Below are 24,495 nucleotides of genomic sequence, written 5' to 3' on the forward strand. Positions count from 1 at the left end.
CTGGGCCCGTGAGCCATGGCCGCTGAGCCTGCGCGTCCGGAGCCTGTGCTCCGCAACGGGAGAGGCCACAACAGTGAGAGGCCCGCGTACCGCAAAAAAAAAGAAAAAAAAAGAAGTAATCATCGTTTTCTTCTTATTACTCCTCAAATTTTCGTTTTCTTCTTATTACTCCTCAAATTTTCCTTTATTTCCCTGAAATCAGTATCCTTTGCGACCGATGAAACTACTTTGTTCATTCAAGCTCACCACAGTCTATCTACGTGACTTCATAAGTAAAAGGAAACTGGAAATATGCCCTAATGTGCTTAATGAGTTGTGGCAAACTGGTCTCTTTCCACAATATTCATCTGGAAAAGTTTTGAAATATATACTCCAATAAAACCACCAAAGCCAATGGAGGACTGAATATTGAAGGAAGTTATTCTAGCAAAATATGCCACGGTACCTATTATGTGGCTAGCATCTTTTACAGAATTTTGCCGAAACAAGAGTTTTAAGAGGAAACACACAACATCAAATCCAGGTTACTGGTATTGATGGCTACCATCCATGCAGTCCTTTCCATTCTCTGTATGCTTATTTGTTCATTCATTCAACAAAGATATATTGGCTACCTTCTATGTGCCAAGTACAGAGCATTAAAAATGTTCAAGCGAACTGCTTGCCCTCAATGAACTTACATTCTAGTGTTATGTAATGTCAGGAAAAAATAAGCAATATATATATTACATATGTATAATATAAGGTAGCATCATACAGTGATAAATGTAATATCCTTCTTACATATGTTATCAGAACCTACTGTTTGAGATGTGTCACTCATGTTTAATTACTCAGGCATGTGCTATACCTGTTCTGTGTTTTTTGGTGCATCCTCCCACAGGCCGGAAGTTCTTTGAAGACACAAACCACATCTGATTCATGTTTGGCTTTCCCACAGTGCTTTGCATAAAGCAAAAGTTTCCATATATATTTGCTGAAATAAGTCTTACATCTAAAACTCACTGCTTAAATGACACACCAGCATCTATCTTTGTAGTGTTTCTTCTGCCTATGCGGCTTATGTAGGATGAATGTATGTATCTATGCAAGCATGCCCACTGGATGTATGACCACCAAAGCATTTCCTTGGGCATCTTTCTGTAACTTTGGACATTCTTCTGCCTCTTTCCATTTATTAGCTCTGTGACTTGGGCAAACCACTTTATCTCGCTGAGTTTTACTTTAATAAATTGGGACAATAATAATGCATGTTCCATCAACTGTTGTCAAATAATGTATTAGATGAAGAAGATTACAAGTGTCATTCTGGTTTTTATTGTTATCATGGGAAGTGAGATTCTTTACAGCCAAGGTTTGCTAATGGGGGGTTTATAGGTCATAGTTGGCTTCTAAATTTATTTTCCTAGGGAGGTACACATTTTTTTCCCTCCCAGTTTGACTGCCTTTATATGGGCACACACAGTCTGAGCTGCTCCTGTTATCTCACAGCTGACCCTACTTCCTTCCTGTAGTGGCCTGAGCTGCAGAAGGCATCTGACTTTCTAGACTCTGGTTAAGCGCCTAAGGCCGCTGTCTTGGAACCCACATCCACAAGGTAGAAGATCAGTACCTAGGAGGAAATCAACCGTATTCAGCACCACACCACCCCCATTTAAGCCTTTATGTATCAAATGACATCAGTCACTGTCACTGTTGAGGTAGGGACCCTAGGTAGCTGGGATTCCTGGGCTATTCACTCCCTTCGCAGTGGCAGGATCTGGACTGGATGGATGGGTGGATGGACCAATGAATGAATGAATGAATGAATGAGAAGACTCTTATGCAACAAGATAGGATAGCTTAGGTCCAAATAGCCCTTAGTCTCAAATCAAAACTGAAGTAGCAAAAATTGGAAGTTCTGCTTCAGATTGGGAATGAGGGGTGTAAAACAGATCTAGTACTGTTTGATGACATTACAAAAAAGTGGAAAACTACTGTTAGGTCTCTATTTTACCAAGATCCAGGAAATTTCCAATCATAAATGTCACCTAAAGTCTCTGGGTAGGAGTTTCTCTCTATTTGAAGTCGCCCTTGAAATATATTTCTAAGAATTCCAAGGATTAGTCTTAGGAAAGCACAGTGATATAGCGTGGGTCTGAATGAAGCAAAGTAAAAGGCTTGTTCACTCAAGACTGTTCTGTACATGAATGCCCTGAGAATGCTGGGTGGTAGGTAGCACTTCCTGAGGCAAACTCTTTGCTTCTCTTCTCTGTTTTATTCAAGGGAAACTGACAATGATTCTTGACAAAATAGGTCTGACTCATCCTATTATTCATTTGCTTTGTGCTTCTGTGTGTACGTGTTTCGTCTCCAGGCACATTTTGTGCCTGAGAACTTGCTGGAACAATGACTAAACTTGCACTATCTGATTCAGTATCTTTTTTTCCAGATGCAAAACTTACAAGTTAGAAAGAGCTGTAAGCAAATACATGAGAACTGGCAGACATAAGGTGACAAGGGACCCAGATGTCTACCTTCCCAAAGTGATCTCAAGAAGCTAAAGCTCCCTCCCTCTATAAAGGGTAACAAGGTCTTGATAAAGAGGAATACAAATACAGGGCTACAGAGCCGAACCCTTTAAAAGATAAAATACATGTTCCCGGGTATTTGAATGGCTATCTATTGGAAAGTGAAGTAGGATTATTCAGTTGTGCTTGAAGGTGCAAAATCTACCTTCGAGATTCCTACCTATATGCCCATTTTTCCTATGCATCCTTCCAGCCAACCCAGAAGAGTTTACCACAGTTCTCTGCTCCTAGAACGCTCCATAGAAAGTGCCATTTATACCTCCATTATAGCTCTTGAGACACTGTGTAATAGTGAGTTATGAGCCTATGTCCTTCTCTGGTCATGATTTCAGCAGGGAATTCCTAATGCCTAAGCACAGTTCCAGCATGTCATAAGCACTAAATAAGTTTGCTGGATGAATGAATGAATGAAGAAAGAAATGGATAAATTAGCAAGTTTAGGTAGACATTTCAGGAAGGTGAATCAATATTTTCTAGAAGGGCTTTCCCATGATGGGGTGTTTATCTCTCAAAGTTGTGACCTTTGTAATTAATGGAAAGACTAGGAAAGGATGGCTGAAGACACACTATCTCCCAGATCCTTATCACATGTTAGCACATTTATTTTAGATTTACAGATGAGACACCAGAAATCAAAGAACTTGAGTAACTTACTCAAGGCTCTCAGATAGTAAATGGTGAAAGTAGGATTCGAACATCGACCAGTAAAAACCCCAAGCTTACGTTTTCCTTAGAAGACATTCTCTTTTCAAGGTACTGCTTAAGCAGAGACTGAAACACAGTCTAAGATGTGATGGAGAAAAGGTACCTGTAGTGGAAGGTGAGATTAGAGCACTAACTAACTCTGTGTGTTCAACAGAGTTACAAGGTTCTTGGAAGAAGAAATTACACAGTAATTCATATCTCTGCAAACTTAATACCTAACAAGGGCTACAATGATACTTCTTAGAAGATGATGACTCATTTGCTAGAGCAAGTTTGGAAGTACAAATAGAAAAGAAAATAAGTTTTTCAGCTCAATGTCTGTAAAATGTAGTTATTGATCTTTAACCTATTGCTAAAGTATTATTTCATATTTCTAAAGCCAAAGAGTCTCCTTTGTGACCAACAATAGAAAACTATCTCCACCCTCCATTAAGATCCTTATTGCCCTTTCCATAAGGAAAGTTGGCATCTGTGTTAAAAACAGTTATCTTTCATTTCTAGTGGAGGGCCCAGCAACACTTAATTAATTCTTTCCTTTTAAAGTGCAGCATTATTACTTTCTGGAGAAATTCCAGATTTTAACGGATAAACCATCCAGAAATAGACGAGGCTTGAGTGACTAAAGATAACTCTATTTTGCACTCACACATCTGAGTGCCCCTGGTATTAATCCGAAATGTAATCTCAGCCATGTAGCAAGTTATGTGAATGCCTGTGGTTTGGTGATAAGACAAAGAATTGTTCCTAGTGGCCTGTGACCAAAAACAGAGTCCTCAACCTAAATGGGCCAGCGTCCTAATGTGAAATTTGAGGGAAGACTGCTAAAACACTTGATTGCTTCAATTTTTACATGAGAGAGAATAAAGATAGCTATTTCATCAGAGTAGAAAGAATAAAATTTTCGAAAATAAGATGTTCAAGTGAGGCCTATGGAATTATTTTGCTTCCCTTTGCCACCGTGGTCCATGTCCAATTTAATACTAAGGACAATAATTTGAGGACCAAGGCTTTGCAGAACAGTATTGTCTGTTACAGGCACTGTGTCTGTTTCTGAGATTAACTCTTGAGAATCAATGTGATCCTTGTCTTTGAAGAAACCTGCTCTTCGAAGAAGGATGATGTATTTATACACTGTAAATTTACTATCTTATTATTTATTACCTAATAATAAAGATAACATTCATGAAGACCCTTCTTTGAACTATGTGATTTACATATAATCTTACTGAATTCTTTAGCTTGGTGGATCTCTACACTGCAGCCATGCAGGTGGTCATTTTCCTCTTTGCCTTGAGTATAGCAGACTTGCTCTTGCCTCAGGACCTTTGCACTTGCTGCCCCTGCTTATTCTTTAATCTCTAGATCAAATATTTTCTCTTCATAAATGTTTTTCTCACTTCTGAAGCATAAAGATTCCTTTGCAACCTCACCATCGTCTCTCTACCTTCTGTAACCCTGTTTATTTTCCTTTTTCCAGATTTTACCAATCATTCCATTCTGTTTATTTCTTTCTTTACGTATTTTCTGTTTTCCTGACTTTATTGAAATGAGTTTTGTGAAAGCAGGTATCTAGGCTGCCTTGCTCTCCACTGAATCCTTGGAGTTTGAAACAGTTCTCGGCTCATATCAGATACTCCATACATATTTCTGGAATGAATGAATAATGATTGGACGAACACACTTTTCGATTTAAAAAACTCGGGAGAAAAGAGATTTCTACTCACCTGTACCACACCTGTACAGGAATCCAAAAAGATGCAACCTTTGGGTTCTTTGGATATTTTTTCATCTTTGTAAAAATTCATGATGTAGGAATTATCTGGCAACTGAGTCAGCTGGAAGAAGCGCTTTTTGAATGACTAAATAAAGGGAAAAAAATATAAGGAGGTAGTTCAAATTTACAGAAATTAGACTACTTCTTATTCCTTCAAGAGTGCTACGTTTCTAGGGCACTGTTCTAGAGAAGAACATCCTCCTTTCTCATAAATAAAATATGACATGAAACACAAACTCAATGCAAATGGCTCTCCTCTGTTCTGTGACCGAAGTGGAGGAGGGTGTGAAGAAAGATGGCAGAAACAAAGATGAGTCTTGATGTCTCCTTACCCGAACAGTAATGGTATTATTCACGGTGCTGTTAAAATTCCCCTTGTAGAGCCAGCCAGACTTGAAAACTCCGGTTCCTCCCATTCCCCCTCCGCCCTTGGAGGATGAGTGAGAAGTGGTATCCTGTACAGAAGGCATCATCAGCATCACAGCCATCTTTTGTGAATCCCAGATCTCAGACACTGCACTTAAAAACGAGACTCCTTTTTCTCTCTTTGACTCATCTTAAAAAATCATGTTCAATTTCAAAACACACGTGATTCATTTTATCTAAAAGCCTTCACACCAACAGCTACTGCAGCTTTAGGAGAAACTGGTCTGAATTTGAAACACGCTAGTGAAAGACAGGAGCTAATTATCCTCATGTTTTAAACATTTCACTTTCAACCATTTACTTACTTCATCCTTATCAGCATCTTCATGGTCAACCTCAAAGGAATGTGAAGGAAGTTTCTCTGGTTTGTATTCTGCTCTGATATTAAAAAAAAAAAAAGATTCTGATTTGTCATTTGAGACATTGCTTTCAGCTGGGTAACAGCTATTGTGGTGGCTTTCTTACACATTTTTATAAAATAATATAATCTCATGAGGGGCCCATTTCCTTTGGAAGTATTAACTTTCCCCTTACACCATTATATCTTATCTCCAGTAAATAAATCTCCATTTTAAACCACAGAGTTACTATTTGTACAGATTTACACATGTCCTTTTTAATTAGATGAAGGTAAGTAGGACATTTTTAAGGGCTTGGTGATTTATATTTTCCTTCCTCCACATTTTGTGTGGTTTTTTTTTTTTTTTTGCAGTATGCGGGCCTCTCACTGTTGTGGGCTCTCCCGTTGTGGAGCACAGGCTCTGGACGCACAGGCTCAGCAGCCATGGCTCACGGGCCTAGCCGCTCCGCGGCATATGGGATCTTCCCGGACCGGGGCACAAACCCGTGTCCCCTGCATCGGCAGGCGGACTCTCAACCACTGCGCCACCAGGGAAGCCCCACATTTTGAAGTGGAATATAAAGTACTGATATTTTCATTATCTTTTCTTTTTTTCCCCTTTGCTTTTATGTGACATGTCCAAGGCTACAGGACAGTCATTTGAAGAACCACCCAGTGCTCTGGCCACCAGGCTGTGCTGCTCCCCTAACCCTGGCCTCTCCCAGAAGCCTGCACCAACGTGACTTAGCAGCAATTGTGCTCACTTTGAGGATTTCCATGGTAGCACAGAAAAGCCTCTTAGTCAGAGCATCTCTGACCAGCCCAGAGGAGCAAGACCATACACTTGGCCCTATAAATGGTCAAATAAGACAGAAATAAACTTTCCTTGGCTTGATTCTATCTCAAAACACATGGTTGAATGGAAACCAGACAGTATCATCCAAAATTCAGGCATTCCTTTATACCTAACTAGAAAATCCTACATGGAGAGTTGGCATGGGAGATTTGTTTTCTTTAAAATCATTTATATTATGTAGAAGCAATCTAAGAAGTTGACTATTGAGAAAAAAGCCCAGGGGCACGTTCAGTATTCCCATTACAAATGGTTTCCTATGTTGATGGTGTTCCAGATAGCAAGGTGAGTGGCCAAGGACGCTTTATATGTATTCATATGTCTATACATACATGTGTATATGTATATGTACACACACACATATATATATTATATATGTACTCATAAAATCACCAAGCCGTGCATTCACATAGGGATTCAGTGGATTCAAACTATTCTGTAACCTCCTTCTGAAAGACATAGAAATGCCCATTCCCAGTTCACAGCAGAGAAAGAGCACAAAAAGAGCACCGTCCTCACTATCAAACTGTGGAAAAGCCTGAGATCAGAACCACATCCTCCATACCTGATCAATGTTTTTTCTATTGTAAAATATACATAACAGAAGAATTACTATTTTAACTGTTTTTTTTTTTTTGTGGTATGCGGGCCTCTCACTGTTGTGGCCTCTCCCGTTGTGGAGCACAGGCTCCGGACGCGCAGGCTCAGCGGCCATGGCTCACGGGCCCAGCTGCTCTGCGGCATGTGGGACCTTCCCGGACCGGGGCACAAACCCGTGTCCCCTGCATCGGCAGGCGAACTCTCAACCACTGTGCCACCAGGGAAGCCCTTAACTGTTTTTAAGTGCACAGTTCAGTAGCATTAAGTAGATTCACACTGTACAACCATCACCACTGTCCATCTCCAGACCATTTTTATTCCCAAACTGACTCTGTACCCATTAAACAATAATTGCCCATTTTTCCCTTTCCCCAGCCCCAGGTTATCATTCTACTTTCTATCTCTATGAAATGAACTATTCTTGGTACTTCATATGAGTAGAGTCATACAATATTTGTCTTTTTTGTGGCTGGCTTATTTCACTTAGCATAATGTCTTCAAGGTTCATTCATGTTGGGGAGTGTATCAGGATTTCATTCCTTTTTAAGGCTGAACAATATTCCATTGTAACCTGGTAAAAGTTTGTGCTCCCAAAGTCATTTCCATGACGGTATCCTGGATCTAAAGAATTAGGACTGTCTTCCTGTAGATGCTGAGCATACGTCTCTTATGATGCTTGCCTGGTTCTGTAATTTGGACGCCTGTCTTAGCCCTCCAGCAGATTATACATTTCTTAAAGCCAGTGACTCTAATGAAGTCTCATCTACATCTCACTCAGCTTTTTTCTTTCCTGTTGTAGACATGATCAATATGCATTTGCTGACTGAATTATTGAGAGGTAAGGTGAACAAGGATATCACAGAAGTGAGATAATATGAAAAGGTATAACTTAAAATTTTGTTTTTGGAAGGTATCTTGGCGATGTTCTTTTTAGCAGTAGGACACATTTCTGGTGATCAAAATCCTAAGAGGCACCTCCAACATGTTAAATAGGCTTTTAAAAAGTATCTTATTATTGTGAATTTATCCTATAAATTCAAATTAATGAAAGTCCCTTGCTACTAAAATTCATAACTAATAAAAATAAAGCTATTCTGGGGTACACAGTACTTGATATTGAGTGTTATAAATGATATCTAGAGTCTCACTTCAGTCCTAATTCCAATTTATTTCTCTATTTTGTTTTGGTTCCACAGTATTGATAGGACATCCCAAGACCTATAGATAAGTAGTTGCAGATGGTAACAGTTTTATTTCAAAGCCAGAGGCTTGAAAGAAGAGTGGTAGGAAATGTGTATTTCGAGGTTATCATCATAACAGGTTCAGACACATGGTAAGGGTAAGTGATCAATAAATACTTGTTAATTAATGTGTATGAATTTACTTGCATGGGTATGTGTTAGTCCAAATTTCAAAAACATATTAATACATAATACAACCTTCCTCATCCATGATTTATTTGCAAGCTCAAAAATATATACCAAGATAACAGAGATTTTGTACTGAAGTCTAAATATGTACTAAGTAGCACATTGCTTTTTATTCAAATGTATATGCATATAATCGGATTTTTGGACACAAATACTGGGAATCCACATCTAGTCTAATCTTGCTATTTTGCTGAGAAGAAAACGAAGTCCATAAAAGTTACTCACATAAACACATAGTGAAAGAGATGGGGTCTGAAGCCTTATCTCTGAAACGATACTTCCTGTATTAAGGACGGATTAGTCCAAACCATCTTTAATAAGCATGTTAAGTACGATTGCAGCCATTTTTCTCTTGCAAAGGATCCTGGTGTACCTGTAGTTCTTTCTCCTTCTTGCAGAACCTTAGAGATACTCAAGTTTGGGCCAACTGCCACTGATGTTAACTTGTTCTGCCTCTTTTGGTTAGGGTTAACCTTATATGAAGGCAGAACAGGTAACAGACCACACTGTTATTTTGGAACCACTGGGAAATTCTCCCCATCCCACCAAAAATACTCCTCTTCTCCTTAACAACATCTTGACACTCCTTGAACCAGAAGCAGTTCCTTTTGCCTTTTCATTTGATGGTCAAAATAAAGCACTTAAACACAACCCTTTCCTCAACCCTTGCTCCTTCGAGAGGTGACACACTGCCTGAGATTCAGAGGCAGGTTCAAAGGGCTTATTTCAGAGCAATTACTCAAAGTATTTTGTCTGCAGAGGAGGAGACATGAGTGTTCCAGGATTCTTAAAATGATGGCAGGGCAGTAAAGGCACTATTAAGGAAACATCCCAAGTGAAAGATAAAGGGATGAGTAGGGAAAACTGAGGATGAGGCAGCAAAGACAAACTTGAACTGGAAGGTCAATGTTTGGCTCCGGTGGCCCTAAATTATATGCTAGTCCTTTCCTGCCCGTCTCCCTTTGACCTTGAGACAGTTCTATTCATTTCTGAATTCTTTACTCTGTCCTCTTTTGCCAGCATGGTTTATCTTTTCTTTTCTTTCTTGCAAAAGAATAATTTTATAGGCATTTGTTCTTGATAATTGTGGCTTGCAATAGAGGCCATGTTCCACAGTCCAACTCTCATTTCTGCAAAGATAATTATAAAAGTGTAAAGAAAGGAGAGAAGGAACGGCCTTTCAAACTAGCAATGAAATAACAAACAAGGAAACAAAACAGGTTTTCATGATCTCAGTGTATAAGGTTAAATACTTGTGAGGGTTTTTCCACAAATCTCCCATCAGAGAATTGAAAATAACAACTGAGATAGCCTATAAATGATAGCCAAAGTTTCACAAAAGTCCATGATTTTAAAGTGACTTATGCACAACTCAGCTGAAAATGCTGTATCGACGGGAGAATGGCTAAACAAACTATAGTAGATCCACACACAAAAGGAATGTTACTCAGAAGGGGAAAGGAGCTACTGATACATGCAACAACAGGGCTATCACTCAAAACATCAAGCTGAGTCAAAGAAGTCAGAAACACAGGAATACATATAGCATGATTCCAAAAAATAAAGTTCTAGAATATAAAGTTCCAGAATATGTAATAGTAATCTGTGGTGAAGAAGATCAGAACAGTGTTCGTCTCTGGGGAGAGAGGGAAGTAGGGTTGAGGACTGACAAGGAAGGGGTAGCAATGAACTCTTTGAAGGTGATGATAACGTCCCTTATGTCAGTAGGGGTTTCAGGTGCACAGGTGTATGCATAGTCAAAGTCATCCAGTGGTTCACTTACAACTTGTGTCTCACCTCCTAAAGTTTCCCTCAAAAGAAAAAAAAAGTAAACTATAAACATATATGTTTCTAGTTAATGGTATGCATTCTAAAGTGTTTAGAAAGGCAGCAGACAGTGTGTTGATACTTTAAACTCACTTTGAAATGATCAAAATATAAGATGGACTGGTGGACGGCAATAGGGATGGGTGGATGGACGCATAATGTCATAAAATACATACAGCAAAATGTAAAAGATACATTCTAGATGGTGAGAACATGGGTGTTCATTGTATAAGTTTTCCAACATTTTTTGTATGTTTGAAAATTTGCATAATAAAATATAGGGGGGATGTTTTTAAAGGTGTTGAAGAAAAATGAAGTTTCCTGAATTGTTTTTAATACTAAGCAAACTTTTAAGAAATTGTGCAAAAATACATATAACTATTCTCAAAGAAAATAGTGAGTATGAATTTCTCAAGAACTTTCCCCTGGTATTTTTGAAGGACAGATGATTTTGAAAAGAGAGAAGGCGGCTTCATACAAATACTAAAAAAATTTTTTTAAATTTCCCAAATGTTACAATATTACAATTTCTGAGGTCTCCAAACTCTTGCATAAAACGAAATTTTCTTTAAGTTTTCCTTTTCAGTTCACTTAAGTATTATGACTCAAAAATAAATCATAAGATATGATAGATAAGACCAATGAGGTCACTAGCAAAACTCAACCAACTACATTAATCCTCAGTCATATTCATGCAGACCTTATTGTTCATTAAAAAACATGTGCAGACCAGGAGGTGTTGGTATAGGTCATATCTAGGGGTGTGGGATGGGTGAATGTGCATGCTTTTTCGTTGCTGGTTTTTCTTAAATCTGTTTGCTCGATCAAATTCACTGTGAGTTGAGAGCTGTGTTAATTCTTGGAGGCTGTTCCTCCTCGTCACTAAATGATCCAGTTTCCAGATAGTACCTGTCACACAGAAGACCTGCAATAATGACAACCACGTATCGGAAGACAGATCCCCAAGCTGAGTAAGCTCGCCTTCTAAGGGAGGAGAGGGTCGGTCATTAAGCATAAATAAACAAGGTAATTTCCCTGGATGAAAATGGTTGGTAAGAAAATTAAAGACGAGAAGAGAAAAGAGTGATCCAGGTAGGGGTGGCAGAAGCCAGGTTTAGAAAGGGTGGTCACAGATGGCCATTTCGCTTGAGAATGAGAAGAAGCCAGCCATGTGATGATCTGGGGGGAGATCATTCTGGCCCAGGGAATGGCGAGCAAAGGTCTTGAGGAAGGATCAGGCTTGCAGCATCCAAGAGTGGACCGCTGGTGGGGCTGGAGCACAGTGAGGCAGGGAGAAAGACAGGAGGGGAGGTCAGCCTTGTAAGAAAATGCCCTGGAGCACACTTGGCGGAGGGTTTAGACATGGGCGCTACTGAGAACTCTTCTTTCCCGTCCCTCACTGCCTCCTTGTCTTTAAGTAACCATCATCACTACTCAGTCTCATATCTGCAGGGCCATTAAGCATGACCTTTCTCTCTTCTGGATGTCATTAGAAGATAAGCACCTCTGGCTGCTGAAGGTAAAATTCTTCCCCCAAGACCACTGTGGGTCTCTAAGCGCCTTTGGGCTCCACAGACAGAGGGCTCAGCAGGGGCCTCACCTTCCGGTGATTGGACCCAACATTAGTTGTCATTTCTGGTCAGTCTTATTTCTCATTTTTATACCCAAATTACCTCCTATACCTCATATAAGGAGTGTGGGGATGCTTGAGTGGAGTGAGGTTGGGGGCAGGTTACTAACCCTCTCGATGCTCTGCATTCCTTTATACAACAGGGAAAAGAGTTCCTACTCCGTGGGGTCATGCGTGTTAAATGAGATAATGTACATATGGCACCCAGCACATTCTGGCTCACTGTCGACACTCAAGAAGTGTTCTTTTATTTAAAAAAAATTCGGTTCCAAATCAGCCCAACTATACAGGTTCCATTTTAATTGATCTTCTATCTATCACAAAATATACTCTATGAAATTTTCTTCTTTATATCCGCCCAGCTGTGGTAAAATTTTTAAGTATGTCATATATCTCTGTATTTTAGCCTGTGGATTAATGAAATCTGTGGCATCATATTGTTTTGTTTGTTTCACATTTTTTAAATTGAGGTATAATTGACAGATGACATTATGCTAGTTTTAGGTGTACAAAATAATGATTCTGTATTTGTATATACTGTGAAATAATCACCACAATAAGTCTGGTTAACATCGTTACCATGCATAGCTACTAAGAATTCTTTTGTGTGTGATGAGGACTTTTAAGATCTACTCTCTTGGCAACTTTCAAATATTCGATACACTATTGTTAACTCTAGTCACCAAGCTGTACGTTCCATTCTCATGACTTATTTATTTTATAACTGGAAGTTTGTACCTTTTTGATCCCCTTCACCCCACCTCTGACAACTATCAGTCTGTTCTCTCTGTATCGTGAGCTTGCTATTTTATTTTTTTCTGGTTTTGTTTTTTGTTCTTAAATTCCACATATGAGTGAGATCATATGGCTTTTGTCTTTCTCTGACTTATTTCACTCAGCATAGTGCCCTTCAGGTCCACGCATGTCATCGAAAATGGCAAGATTTCATTCTTTTTTATCACCGAATAGTATTCCATTGTGTATATATGCCACATTTTCATCCATCAGTGGACGCTTAAGTTGTTTCTGTGTCTTGGCTAGTGTAAATAATGCTGCAACGAACATGGGGGTGTGTATATCTTTTCGAATTAGTGTTTTTGTTTTCTTCAAATAAATACCCAGAAGTGGAATTGCTGAATCATATGGTAGTTCCATTTTTAATTTTTTGAGGAATCCCCATACTGTTTTACGTAGTGGCTACACCAGTTTACGTTCCCACCAAGAGTGCACAAGGGTTCCCTTTTCTCCACATCCTTACCAACACTTGTTATCTCTGGTTGTTTTGATAATAGCCATTCTAACAGGCGTGAGGAGATAATTCATTGTGGTTTTGATTTGCATTTCCCTGGTGATTAGTGATATTGAGCATCTATCTTTTCATGTACCAGTTGGCCACCTGTATGTCTTCTCTGGGAAAAATGTCTATCCAGATCCTCTGCCTATTTTTTAATAAGATCGTTGTTGGCTTTTTTTTTTTTTTTTTTGCCATTGAGTTGTATGAGTTCTGTGTATATTTTATGTATTAACCCCTTATCAGGTATATGATTTGCAAATATTTCTCCCATTCAGTAGATTGCTTTTCATTTTTTTGATGATTTCCTTTGTTGTGCAGAAGCTTTTTAATTTGATGTAGTCTCATTTGTTTATTTTTGCTTTTGTTGCCTTTGCTTCTGGAGTCAGATCCAAAAAATCATTGCCAAAACCAATGTCAAGGAGCTTATTGCCTATGTTTTTTCCCAGGAGTTTTATGGCTTCTGGTCTTATACTCAAGTAGTAAATCCATTTTTAGTTAATTTCATGTATGGTGTAAGATAGTAGTCTAGTTTCATTCTCTTACTTGTGGCTGTCAGCTTTCCCAATGTTTATTGAAGAGACTATCCTTTCCCCATTGTATATTCTTGGCTCCTTTGACATCATACTTTTTTTTTTATGACATTCTTGTTTCCTAGGAACACCAATTTCAGTGCCAATTTTTATTTCTAATGTGTGAAGTCTTTACATTTTACATTCTAGCCTGAAATAAAGTCTCTCTCCAATATCTTCCTATAAACAGACACTAAAAAAATGAGGTTCTTACGAGTGAATAATAGCACAATTTTAAATTTAAAGACTAAAAATGAGGGAGATAAACACATATCTTTTTTCACTTCCCCATAATTCCAAGTTTTTATTTTAAAGCCTCAGCAATCCATAAAAAGAAATGATCAGTTTAAATTGGTAGCAGACATAGGAGAATTCTTCTAATCCAGGAGGTATGAAAATGATTTACTTCTAATAGTCTCAGAAGGCCCAAGTAAATTATGTTCCCACTACTGACCTAAATATGTGTAGTCTTTAGTGGGGAGTGCTTAGCTTTGTAAAATCATTTAAAAAATAGTTTTACTATTCAATGTTACAGTCTTCATTCATTCAGGGGATACATGAGGATTATTCGAGAACTTCTGATTTTCATTTTGAACATATCATATAGAGTTCATTACAGTTTCTTACTTAGCGGCAGTCTTATGCTTCCCTTTATTGGTATCAACTTCCACATCCTTTAGTTAGAGTCAGGGAAATTTTCAGCAATATTTTGGTTACTTTTGCATTTCTTCTCAAGAGATTTCTTCTCGTGCTCTACAAGAATTCCAATTCAGCAGTGATATCCAGACCCTGTTCTGACTGGAGGTGCCTTCTCTATTGTTTTCATAGAGGAAGAATATAGTGCATGTGAATTTTTAAATTAATTTATTTTTTTTTATGGCATCACGAATACAAGAAAAGATGAACAGTGTTTTGGGATAAAGCCATTAAAGATTTCAATAGACCTAAGGACAGCAGGAAGGCATTTATGCCAAATGGCAGCTAAACACCTCTTTCTACACTCTCTCCCTTTATATGCAGTCTTCCAAGTGCTTGGACATGGCTTACAAGTTGTAACCACTTCTCAGAACTGTTTTCAGAAAGAAGAAGTCTCGATGTTAAAAAATGCTTTGCTTTTCAATTGCAGCTACAAAAAGTGTGTGACTAAGGCCCAGACATTCTGAATGTAATAATTATTCATGAAGGCCTAGGGTGTGATGAGACCTTCCCAACATGAAGTTTAAGGAAGTTATCTTTTAGGAGTGACCAGAATCTAAAGGAACGTTCAGAGATTTGGTGAAAGTTAACAGTCACTGTTTTGAATAAAGACTTGCTGTTTTAGAGGAACATTGCTTTGCTCTTCACAGTAACGCTACTCTAAAAGAAATGGCCTGCCTCTCTTTTTTTCTTTTTTTTTTCTTTTTTAAAATTCTCACTGCTACAATCCCATTCTCCAGAGAGTAGAGCAGGTAATTTCTTAAAGAGGTAAACCAGATCACGTCACACTCCAGGTTACAAATTTCTACAGTCTTCTGTTGCAATGAGAATAAAATCCAGTTCCTTTTCAGGACCCGCGAGGTCCCCTGCCTAGTTCCATGGTTTCACCAACCCTTAGGTCCGGCCTCACTGACTCTGCTCGAATGACCACTCTGGTTCCCACCTCATGGCCTTTGCCCCTGCTGTTTCCTCTGGGAACCCTTTTCTGGAGATTGCAGTGCTGGTAGCTACGGTTCCTTCAGATCTGAGCCCAAATGTCACCTTCCCAGAGCTACTCCATAACACCCCCTCCACTTCAAATTCTGCATCCAGGAGTTGATAGCAGCACTTCCAAGTATCCCAGTCTGGAAAAGATGTTTCTGGGGGCAAGGGAAATCTTAGAAAGTGGTGCCCAAATCTAAACCATGTGTCCATTAAAAAGTTAGATGCAATGTGTATGACCTCAAGTTTCACTTGAGGGAAGTGTTAATAAAAAATTAACTTTTGACTGTCTTAAGTGTTTTTTCTGGATCATGTGCATCATTTTAGTTTGATGAACCAGTGTGTTGGGAGATTCCAGTTCATTGCAGTTCTTTGAATTTAAGCAACTCCAAGCCCATCCAGGATTATTATATTTTAAAATTTGCTACTCTCTCAGTTTACTTATCCAGTAAGTAATTATTGCACACCTACTACGTGCCAGGCATTCTCCTAGGCCTGCAGGGGATTCTGCGAGGAAGAGTCCCTGCCCTTTGGGGGGTTTAACTTTAGTGGGAGACACAGACACAGAATAAATGACTACTCTAGGTCAGGTAGCTGGTCAGGTGAGCAAATTCTTTATAGAGGTGACATTTGGGCAGTTGCAGAACAATATCACCTTTTCCTAAAGACTTTAATTCCCCATAATCCGGAAAATATTAGGTGTTTGTTTTTCCTTTGTGCTGTTCTTAGACATTTATCATTCCTGTGGACGTTGTTTATTTTCGTGCCTTTTGATATCCCAGAGTGAAAATACATGAAACCAATGGCGAATGCTATATACAGAATATTGTCAGAAAAAATTTCTGGTCCAACTTTTACTTTTTAAATTCTCTTGTATCTACTATTGAAAAGACAGCTCACAAAAGAATGACAAGGTAGTTTAAAACTTTGTTCAAAACCTAAATGAGTATATGTATCTCTCACCCCAATTCTGTGAGGTTACAAGCAATACATTGTTCCATCGTGACTTTTACTTTTAAATTTTGTAAACCATACCTTGATACTAGATTAACGTACATGTATTCAGGAACAGTGGCAGAATTTAGGGAACATAGCTTATATATGGAAAAACCCAAGAAGTAATCGTAATAGCTTCTTACCGAGGTAACTGTCGAATGTCTCCAGAATACTGTTCGTATTTGTAGTTTACCACATACCACTGGGAACTGTAAAATTTACAAGCCTGAAAGGAAAAAAAATGGCAATTAAAAATCATCATTCAAAAAGCAGCTGTCCTGATAAAGAAGCACAGTGAATTCAGTGCTCATAATCTCCGGGTTAATGTTAAGGTAGCTATGTTAGCAATTTTAAGGTAGATAAGGGGCTTGAGCATTATAATCATTTCATTTTCCAGTGAAAGGAAAATCTAACCTTTCCCAGACTCTTAGAGGAGGAACTGTTTAACATATTTATTCTATTTTTCTCCATTAAGGAAAGCCTAATTTAATCATCTTCTGAATCATAACCGGATATGTCACTAACCTCAAGTATCATCATTTTTCAGCTTTCCTTGGAAACCCTTCCTTTATTTAACAGTTCTTAGCAGTGAAATATGTTATTATTTATATGCCATCCTTTCATCATAATTTTAGCCCATTTCTTCTTATTCTTGCATCAGTAACCTATCCTTTTCCTCTTTATATCAACCCTGCTGTCCGCCTGAAATGAGTTTTTCAGTTTTACCTCATTGCCTTCTGAGCCCAACCTTCTCCCTGATTATTTATCAACTTTATAAATATATATGTGAATAAAAGATGACAAAAAAACTTTTAAAAAACAATGTTAATAGCACAAAAGAATTATCTTAGAGTGGTTCATGATGGCTGAGTTTACAATATTTACCCATGGCAAATATTTCCCAAACACCGACCCTGTGCCTGGCACAGTACTGACCACAGAGTGGTAACGGCGATTTCACTAGCTGGCTTTTAAGATTCCAAAATTACATAAATCTGGGGATTAAACAGCAACACCAGGATTATAAGGAGACCCTGTCCTCTGGCATTAGTGGGAAAAAATGAGGAGTAATAAACTTACTGCAATGTGAGAGATAAGACCTCTGATGGTCTTTGTAACGAAGAAGGGGACAGCAAATGAGAGCTCTTCATGAGAGTCATTACTCAAGGCGCGGAAGGGTGAGAGCAAAGGAAGCACGGGCACTGTCTTTGCAGAAACAGAAAGTGGGAGGGAGTGGCTCACAGCGGGGTGCAGAAAGGTGGGTGGAAAACATAAGGTGCGGGCGCCTGGCTCAAGATGCACGGGAAAGGCAGGGAGAAGGGTTAGGGGTCCTTAGCCGCATTGGATTTCTCTAGCCTTGAACTTCCTCAGCACCATAGCTTTATCTGTTCAGGGAAACACCCCGACGCAAATGGGGACTGAGGGCAAACAATGCATGAGACTAGGACAAAGATAGGAGTGGGGGCATGGCGGCAGGGGGACAGGAGAAAAGAAAAGATTAAAAACAGAACAGCAACAAGACAAATGGACGTGGAAAACAGTCAGAGGATTCAGGGGATGTGTACCGACTCTGGATGGAGAAGAGGAATGTGAACAAAACTGAATGTTTAGCTAAAATTAAATTTCTTAACTTGCCAATTCTTGAGCCAACTGTGCAAACCACATGTTTCTGGAAATAAAAGGAAAACTGAACCCTGATACGCTCCCTGGCTAAAAAGTTCCATCTTCATTTTCGATAAAGATGCCAGGAATTCAGGCAAGGAGCACAGAGATCCACAGCATCCCAACCCAAGAGGGCAAAACCTTCATGATCACGGCTCTTTCCCACCCTCTCTCACTTACTTTCCTTTCTCTACACTTTCCTGTAGTTCTCAAACGATACAAAATGGAAAACAAAAAGCATAAAACCCACCCCTTTTTTGCATTCCCTTTCAATCTTTTTTTTTTCTGGTGCGTAGTTTTACCTAGTTCTCCTCTAAGTATATATTTGAATTGGATTATTGTTTTTATTCACTTAAAGGCATATTCTAAAGATTTTTTAACTTTTGCTTTCTAAATTTTATGACCACTTTAAATAAGGAGAATAAAGTCTCACACCCTAATTTACCAACCTGGTCTCTTAGTTTTGGAAACCATCCATTCATTAATTTGGTCAATAAACACTATTGAACCCATACTGTGTGCCTGGCGTTTTTCCAGGTGATGCAAATACATCAGTGAACAAGGGACAAAAATTCATGCCCTCTTGAAAAATGTGCCCCTGTGAAGAGCTGGTCAAGAAACACAAAAATAAGTAAATTGTGTAATGTATCAGGAAATGCTAAGTGTCATGTGAAAAATAAAGCAGAAGAAGGGGGATGGATAGAGTTGGGGAAGGAGGGACCATTTAAATAGAATAGTTAGGGTAAGTCTTACAAAGAAGGTGACATTTGAGCAAAGACTTATAGAAGAGGACAGAGTGAGCAGTTTCTATGGCTACTTCAAATTTTGTGCCATTGTAGAAAAAAATGCTTCAGAGTGTTTCTTCATGAATTTGGTCTTCCCATTTTCCCCCAAGTTTGACCCATCTTGGATTATTTTCTTAGGATAGAGTACTCAAAGTATTTTAAAGATTCTTGATAAAAAACTGCCAAACCAATGTATATTCTTCTTTACAAAAAAAAGGCGAACAGAGGGTACTGCACTGAACCAGGAGCTACAGGGCTTTATTCTTGGTCTGGAACTAGTACTGGATTCCAACATGATTTTGGTCAAATCATTTTATTTATTAGGATCTCTGATTTAGCAACTGAACACTCAGTATATTAGACTGGATTAGAAATTTCTCTCTCATAATATCTACTGCTACACTTCCTAATCTGGAGGTTTTGATGGGACAAATGTGCATTGTCTTATTGCGCTGCCTTGCGCAATAGTACCTATGTGTAACCACGATAAACATTCACGCATATTACACACACTGTTCACGAGATGCCACAGGCTTAACCAAATCTGAGATAATGTTAATCCTGAATTCCACTGACCAAAAATGAAGGTGGTTATTTCTTATAATAGTACAGCCTAGTAAAGAACTACCTCTTTTTGTTTTGGCAGTGGCAAGTGCCTGTCAGATACTGTTCTAGTAGGTGCTTTACATATAATCTTAATAAGCACTCCATGAGATTTTATATTCCCATTTTATAGATCACAGAGGCAAGGAGAGGCTCAGATTTTTGCCCAAGATCCCACATGTGATAGAAGTAGGATTTCAAACTGGATTTGTTTGACTCAAAAAGTCTATTCAACTAATCTATGAGTTGTTTGATATTTGCAGACGTTGAAGCCTTTAAAAAAAAATCACATCTGGACCACCATTCCAGAGGTTTTCTATGGTGTTTCTGTTTCTGTCTTGGAGTCAGACAAACCTGGTTTTGAATTTTGGTATTAACTGTGAGGTCTCAATTAAGTGATTTAATATCTATTTCTTTATCTGTCTAAATAATACCACCTTCATTAAGATCGATTCCTGTAAAGCACCTAACAGAGGGTAATTAACAAATACTTGTTTTTAAAAAATAGGTTTTCTCAGCAAGTTTGACTCAATCTATAAATCACATTCATGATAGTTGATAATAACAACTTGTTTTTCTTGATTTATTCAAGTATAGTTTTGGAGAGCTATCTTAGCTCTGATGAACACAGCGTTTTGTTTTAATCAAATTCCTTCTGAAATTATTTGTTAGGTTTCTTGTATCTGGTGGTAGGTAGATGAGGAGTAGGGTTGGACTAGATGACCCTTAAGAATCCTTGTAAATCTGTGATTTCTCCGATTCTGAGAAAGCCAGTGCATTTTACAAACACATAAACATTTCTCCTACATAGTTAGGCATTTTGGAAATGTTACGCATAGAAAATTATTCTCCATTCTTTGTTCCAGCCCACACACTCATTCTAAGAAGATCATTAAGATCTATTATAATTATGACTACAATTCCTCGTTGTCCAAACACTAAGCCGAAATGACCTGTTGCAAATTCAAAGTAACAGGCTACAACTCTCCTTGTTTTAGTAAGGCAATGGCTCCATTTTCCCCCTAAAAACTACCTATCTCTCAACACTGATTTCAAGTAACCCACTTCTTAGCCCCTTGAGAAAGGGAGACTGCCACAGTCTGCTTCAAAGATGAAGGCTGAATATCCAGCAAACATTTGCTGAGCTGGTTAATTTTTCCAAACAGCAATGCCCCGGTTCACATTTTATTTGTTTATTATGTTTGCTTGTTCAGCTTTTATCTTGCCATCTCTGCCTGTTATATGTTTAGACACACAAAAAATTGAGCCAACTCAACGTAGTCAAAGGCTTTTAAATCATTAGGATAGTGTTGCCCAAATTGTACTGTGTCCATGGGGCTTGCTAATTAAAATGCAGGTTCCTTGTTCCCACGGGGGGGGGTCTACTGAATCAGAATCTCTAGAGGGGGCCTTGAAATGCATCATTCCACTGGAGTGACAGTGTGACTCTGTCCTTGTCATGCTGTCTGCCTATGAACTGAAAGCATTAGGGTCCCAGCTTCACACAGGGAACTCTAGTAACTGAGGTGACCCTCTAGCTTTCCCGTAAGTAGGTACATCCTTTTAAAAGAGAAGGGAGCATATCAACTCCAGCATGGGGTTTTATTGATAGTGGAAACTCAATATATATGTGTTGAATGAATGAATCTTCTAAATTCTTTCTTTTCCTTTAGAAATAACAAAACAGGACACCTTAAAAGTTCTAAAAATCTAAATACTTTCGAAAAGATTGGGCAACAATAGAGCATACCCTAAAATACTCTAAACAAAACATATCATTTTTCCCCTTTTCCCTTCCTCTTTAGAGGATCATCAGAATCAATTCAAATCATGTTACCTACCTCAAATAGCAATTTAGGTTTGGCAATGTAATTTGTCCATCCCTTAAAAAGGCTGATTATTAGATTCTGACTACAGAGTAATAAGCAGGTAATAGGTTGCTTTTTAGATGCAAAATTATTTTTCTTTCTGGCTATAGAGGTTATTTAATTACATGACTCCTTTCTTGCTAGAAATATCTATGCAACCACAAAGGGTGTTCTTTTTGGCCCTTAGTCACCAATGGGAATAATTCTGTATTTGTAAAATGATGGTGGTGATTTTCATATTAATGCCATTCTTTACAAAGTTTAGAAGTAATTATGGCTATTTTATAAATGTTAAAAAATGCAGCATCACGAAGTTAAGTGAATTCAGATAAATTATGTATTTAAAGAGTGACTGAATAATTTATTGTCCACCCTGAGGCACTTCAAAGTGAAAGGAGATGCTATTAACCAGGCCAACAGGTAGAATATGAAACTTCCTGCAAATCAGGACATAGGTCACCCAATAAATACATCGATATTTTAGAAAAAAGGAAAAGGCACTGAAAACATTTTTAAATTTAACTTGACCACATTATATATTCCTTTAAAATGCAATCATTAATTTCTGTACTATAAAAATAAGCTGAACAGTTACTGATCTTTTAAAACTTATACTACACTCTTGGGAGAGAAGTGAAAATGAGTTTGGACAAAATAGATGATGTAACTATAGATCTGATTCAGTTTCAGAAATCATGGTACAATCTTATTTAATAGATTTTTGAGTCTGTTTTTTTAAAATATTACTTGATATTAGATAGTGTTACTATGTATATAAATACGCATGTACCATGTAAAACAGAATGTCACATCAAATGCCAACCATCAGTGTAAATCATTTTTAAACTATTTTGACTGAATTATAGAGTAGCCTAAGTTGCTACCTTTGTTGATTTTAAATTGAAAGTGAATCAAGGTATTTGGTTTGTCTTTTCAAAATGCATTGCACTAAGGCAACTGAACAAACTTTAAAATTAGACTTTCATAAATCATACCTGTGCCCAATCTGGGGACCTACACTCTAATTTCCCAGCTAGATGTCACAGGTATTTTGTCAGGACATAAATAATGGATGGTACTAAAAAAAAAACCTTGATAATATTATGATCTACTTGTTCTTTTCATGTAAGTCATAAAATCTGGGCTGTAACTCAATGAAACTGAAATTTTAGGTTCAAACTTATGATGGGTTTCTTTTAAATTTTTATACTCCAGGGTCTCCAACTTATATTTCTGTCTTTATTCACTTACCACCAAACATTGTAGGATGATTTTTATCGTGGAGAAGATTAGAGGCAGCAAATTTAGAATGCGAACAGTTTTACATGTTTGTAAACAAGACTATTATTCTAGGGATTTGAGAGACTAGAAAATAAATTTCTTCAAGGTCGTTAATGTGAAACACAAAAATATTTTGTTTTCATTTTTTTCAACAGTGTTTTCCATACACATTTTATCCTAATGCCACTAAAGAGGAAATGCATTTGAATTTACCTTAATCAACATTTGTATGTTTATCTTTACTGTCATACATTTAGTGTTAAAAACAATAGGGTGATCCATTTTGTTCTGACTATGATAGAAAAAAATCATTACATCTAAGACTAAACTATATACAGGACAACAGATTTTGATATCATTTTTCCATTAAATTCTTGAAGCTGCAAAATAAATATGGCTTTACTTATAAATTTACTTTAAAAAAGTACACACAAAATGAAAAGTCCCTTAACTTCCAGCAAGACCTTCACTAGTGAATTAAGAGCCTCCTTCTTCAAAACAAAAACAAAAATCTTTCATTTGCACTAATTTTATTAAGAAAGGATTAAGATTTTTTTTTTAATTTGGAGAAATTTTTATAGTTGTATTTTCCCTAATATCTTCCAGTAACTGAAATTGTGCATGTACCCCTGATGTCACAGCAGAGGAGTTACTTCTAGATTGAAGAAAACTATGTTCACCGTGCTCTGGTCTAAAGTGAACAAATGCATTAGAATCACTCACTTGCTGCCCAATGATTCAGAATCAGAAAACAGCATTCATTTTTACTTAATTTATTTATACATGCAAAAAAAAAAAACACTTCAGAATCATTTACTGAAAGACTCATTCTTATTTCTGGGTAAGATGAACTGCACCTTATTCTACATATGAGATTCAAACAATTTGTATAAAGTACAAAGGCATTTTGGTTAAAAGAATGGTTTCTTTATCAATGTACACAACATGCAGTCCAAAACTAAACATAAAGCGTATAAAATTATTTCAACCATAGAACAAATGAAATTCCCTGTGTTTTCTTCAGAAAAGATACATTTCATTCTTTTTAGATGTGTTTCATTCAGTTAACAAAATGGGGCAGCATGAAATACATTTGAAATCATGGCCAGCCTTCCTCTCCTCTTCATTTTCTTTGAAATGCCTAGGACCCACGTTGCTTAAAATCTCTTTTACTTCTCAACTTGATGCAGCTTCTACCTTGACTATTTATAATTTTCTCTCGAATTAATTGAATGCCACTTGTCTGGGTCCAAATGGTAGATGAGGAAGAAGAAATTCATTTTCAATATTATACTCACTTGGTCATATATTGTTTTTCATAGTTACAAAATTTTGCTCCTTAATTAATTAAGCAATATTTTGGTGCATTATTTAACAGTCTCCTGAGCTATTTTTAACTTCAGAATGCATAGGTTATTCTGCCTGAAGAGTTCCAATAGTTTTACTGGTTTTACCCTTAAAGCACTTTCTAGGGAAAAGGGACCACAATATACTAGCACCTTCTTTGAGAAGGTAACACACCTTGCATCTCTTCAGTGTTCAACCCACTGTAATCAGGTTGTGATCAAAGCTTCTGAAACTGCTCTGTTAAACCACCACCAATGA

General features: G+C 37.7%; 1 protein-coding gene across 4 annotated transcripts in view; it reads right to left on the reverse strand.

The window, feature by feature from the left end:
* The window catches only part of DOCK10 (dedicator of cytokinesis 10), a 284,533-nt gene that overhangs the window by 107,892 nt on the left and 152,146 nt on the right, over positions 1–24,495 (reverse strand). For all 4 annotated transcript variants that reach the window (XM_024124566.2, XM_055090256.1, XM_028482208.2 and 1 more), the window contains exons 4-7: positions 16,835–16,917; positions 5,781–5,853; positions 5,382–5,504; positions 5,000–5,134 (exon numbers count right to left, since the gene is read on the reverse strand). In XM_024124566.2, coding sequence (XP_023980334.1) covers positions 5,000–5,134; positions 5,382–5,504; positions 5,781–5,853; positions 16,835–16,917 — 414 coding nt within the window. The remainder of the gene's footprint in view (positions 1–4,999; positions 5,135–5,381; positions 5,505–5,780; positions 5,854–16,834; positions 16,918–24,495) is intronic.

Source organism: Physeter macrocephalus, chromosome 2 (assembly GCF_002837175.3).
Source record: "Physeter macrocephalus isolate SW-GA chromosome 2, ASM283717v5, whole genome shotgun sequence".
Taxonomy (NCBI): domain Eukaryota; kingdom Metazoa; phylum Chordata; class Mammalia; order Artiodactyla; family Physeteridae; genus Physeter; species Physeter macrocephalus.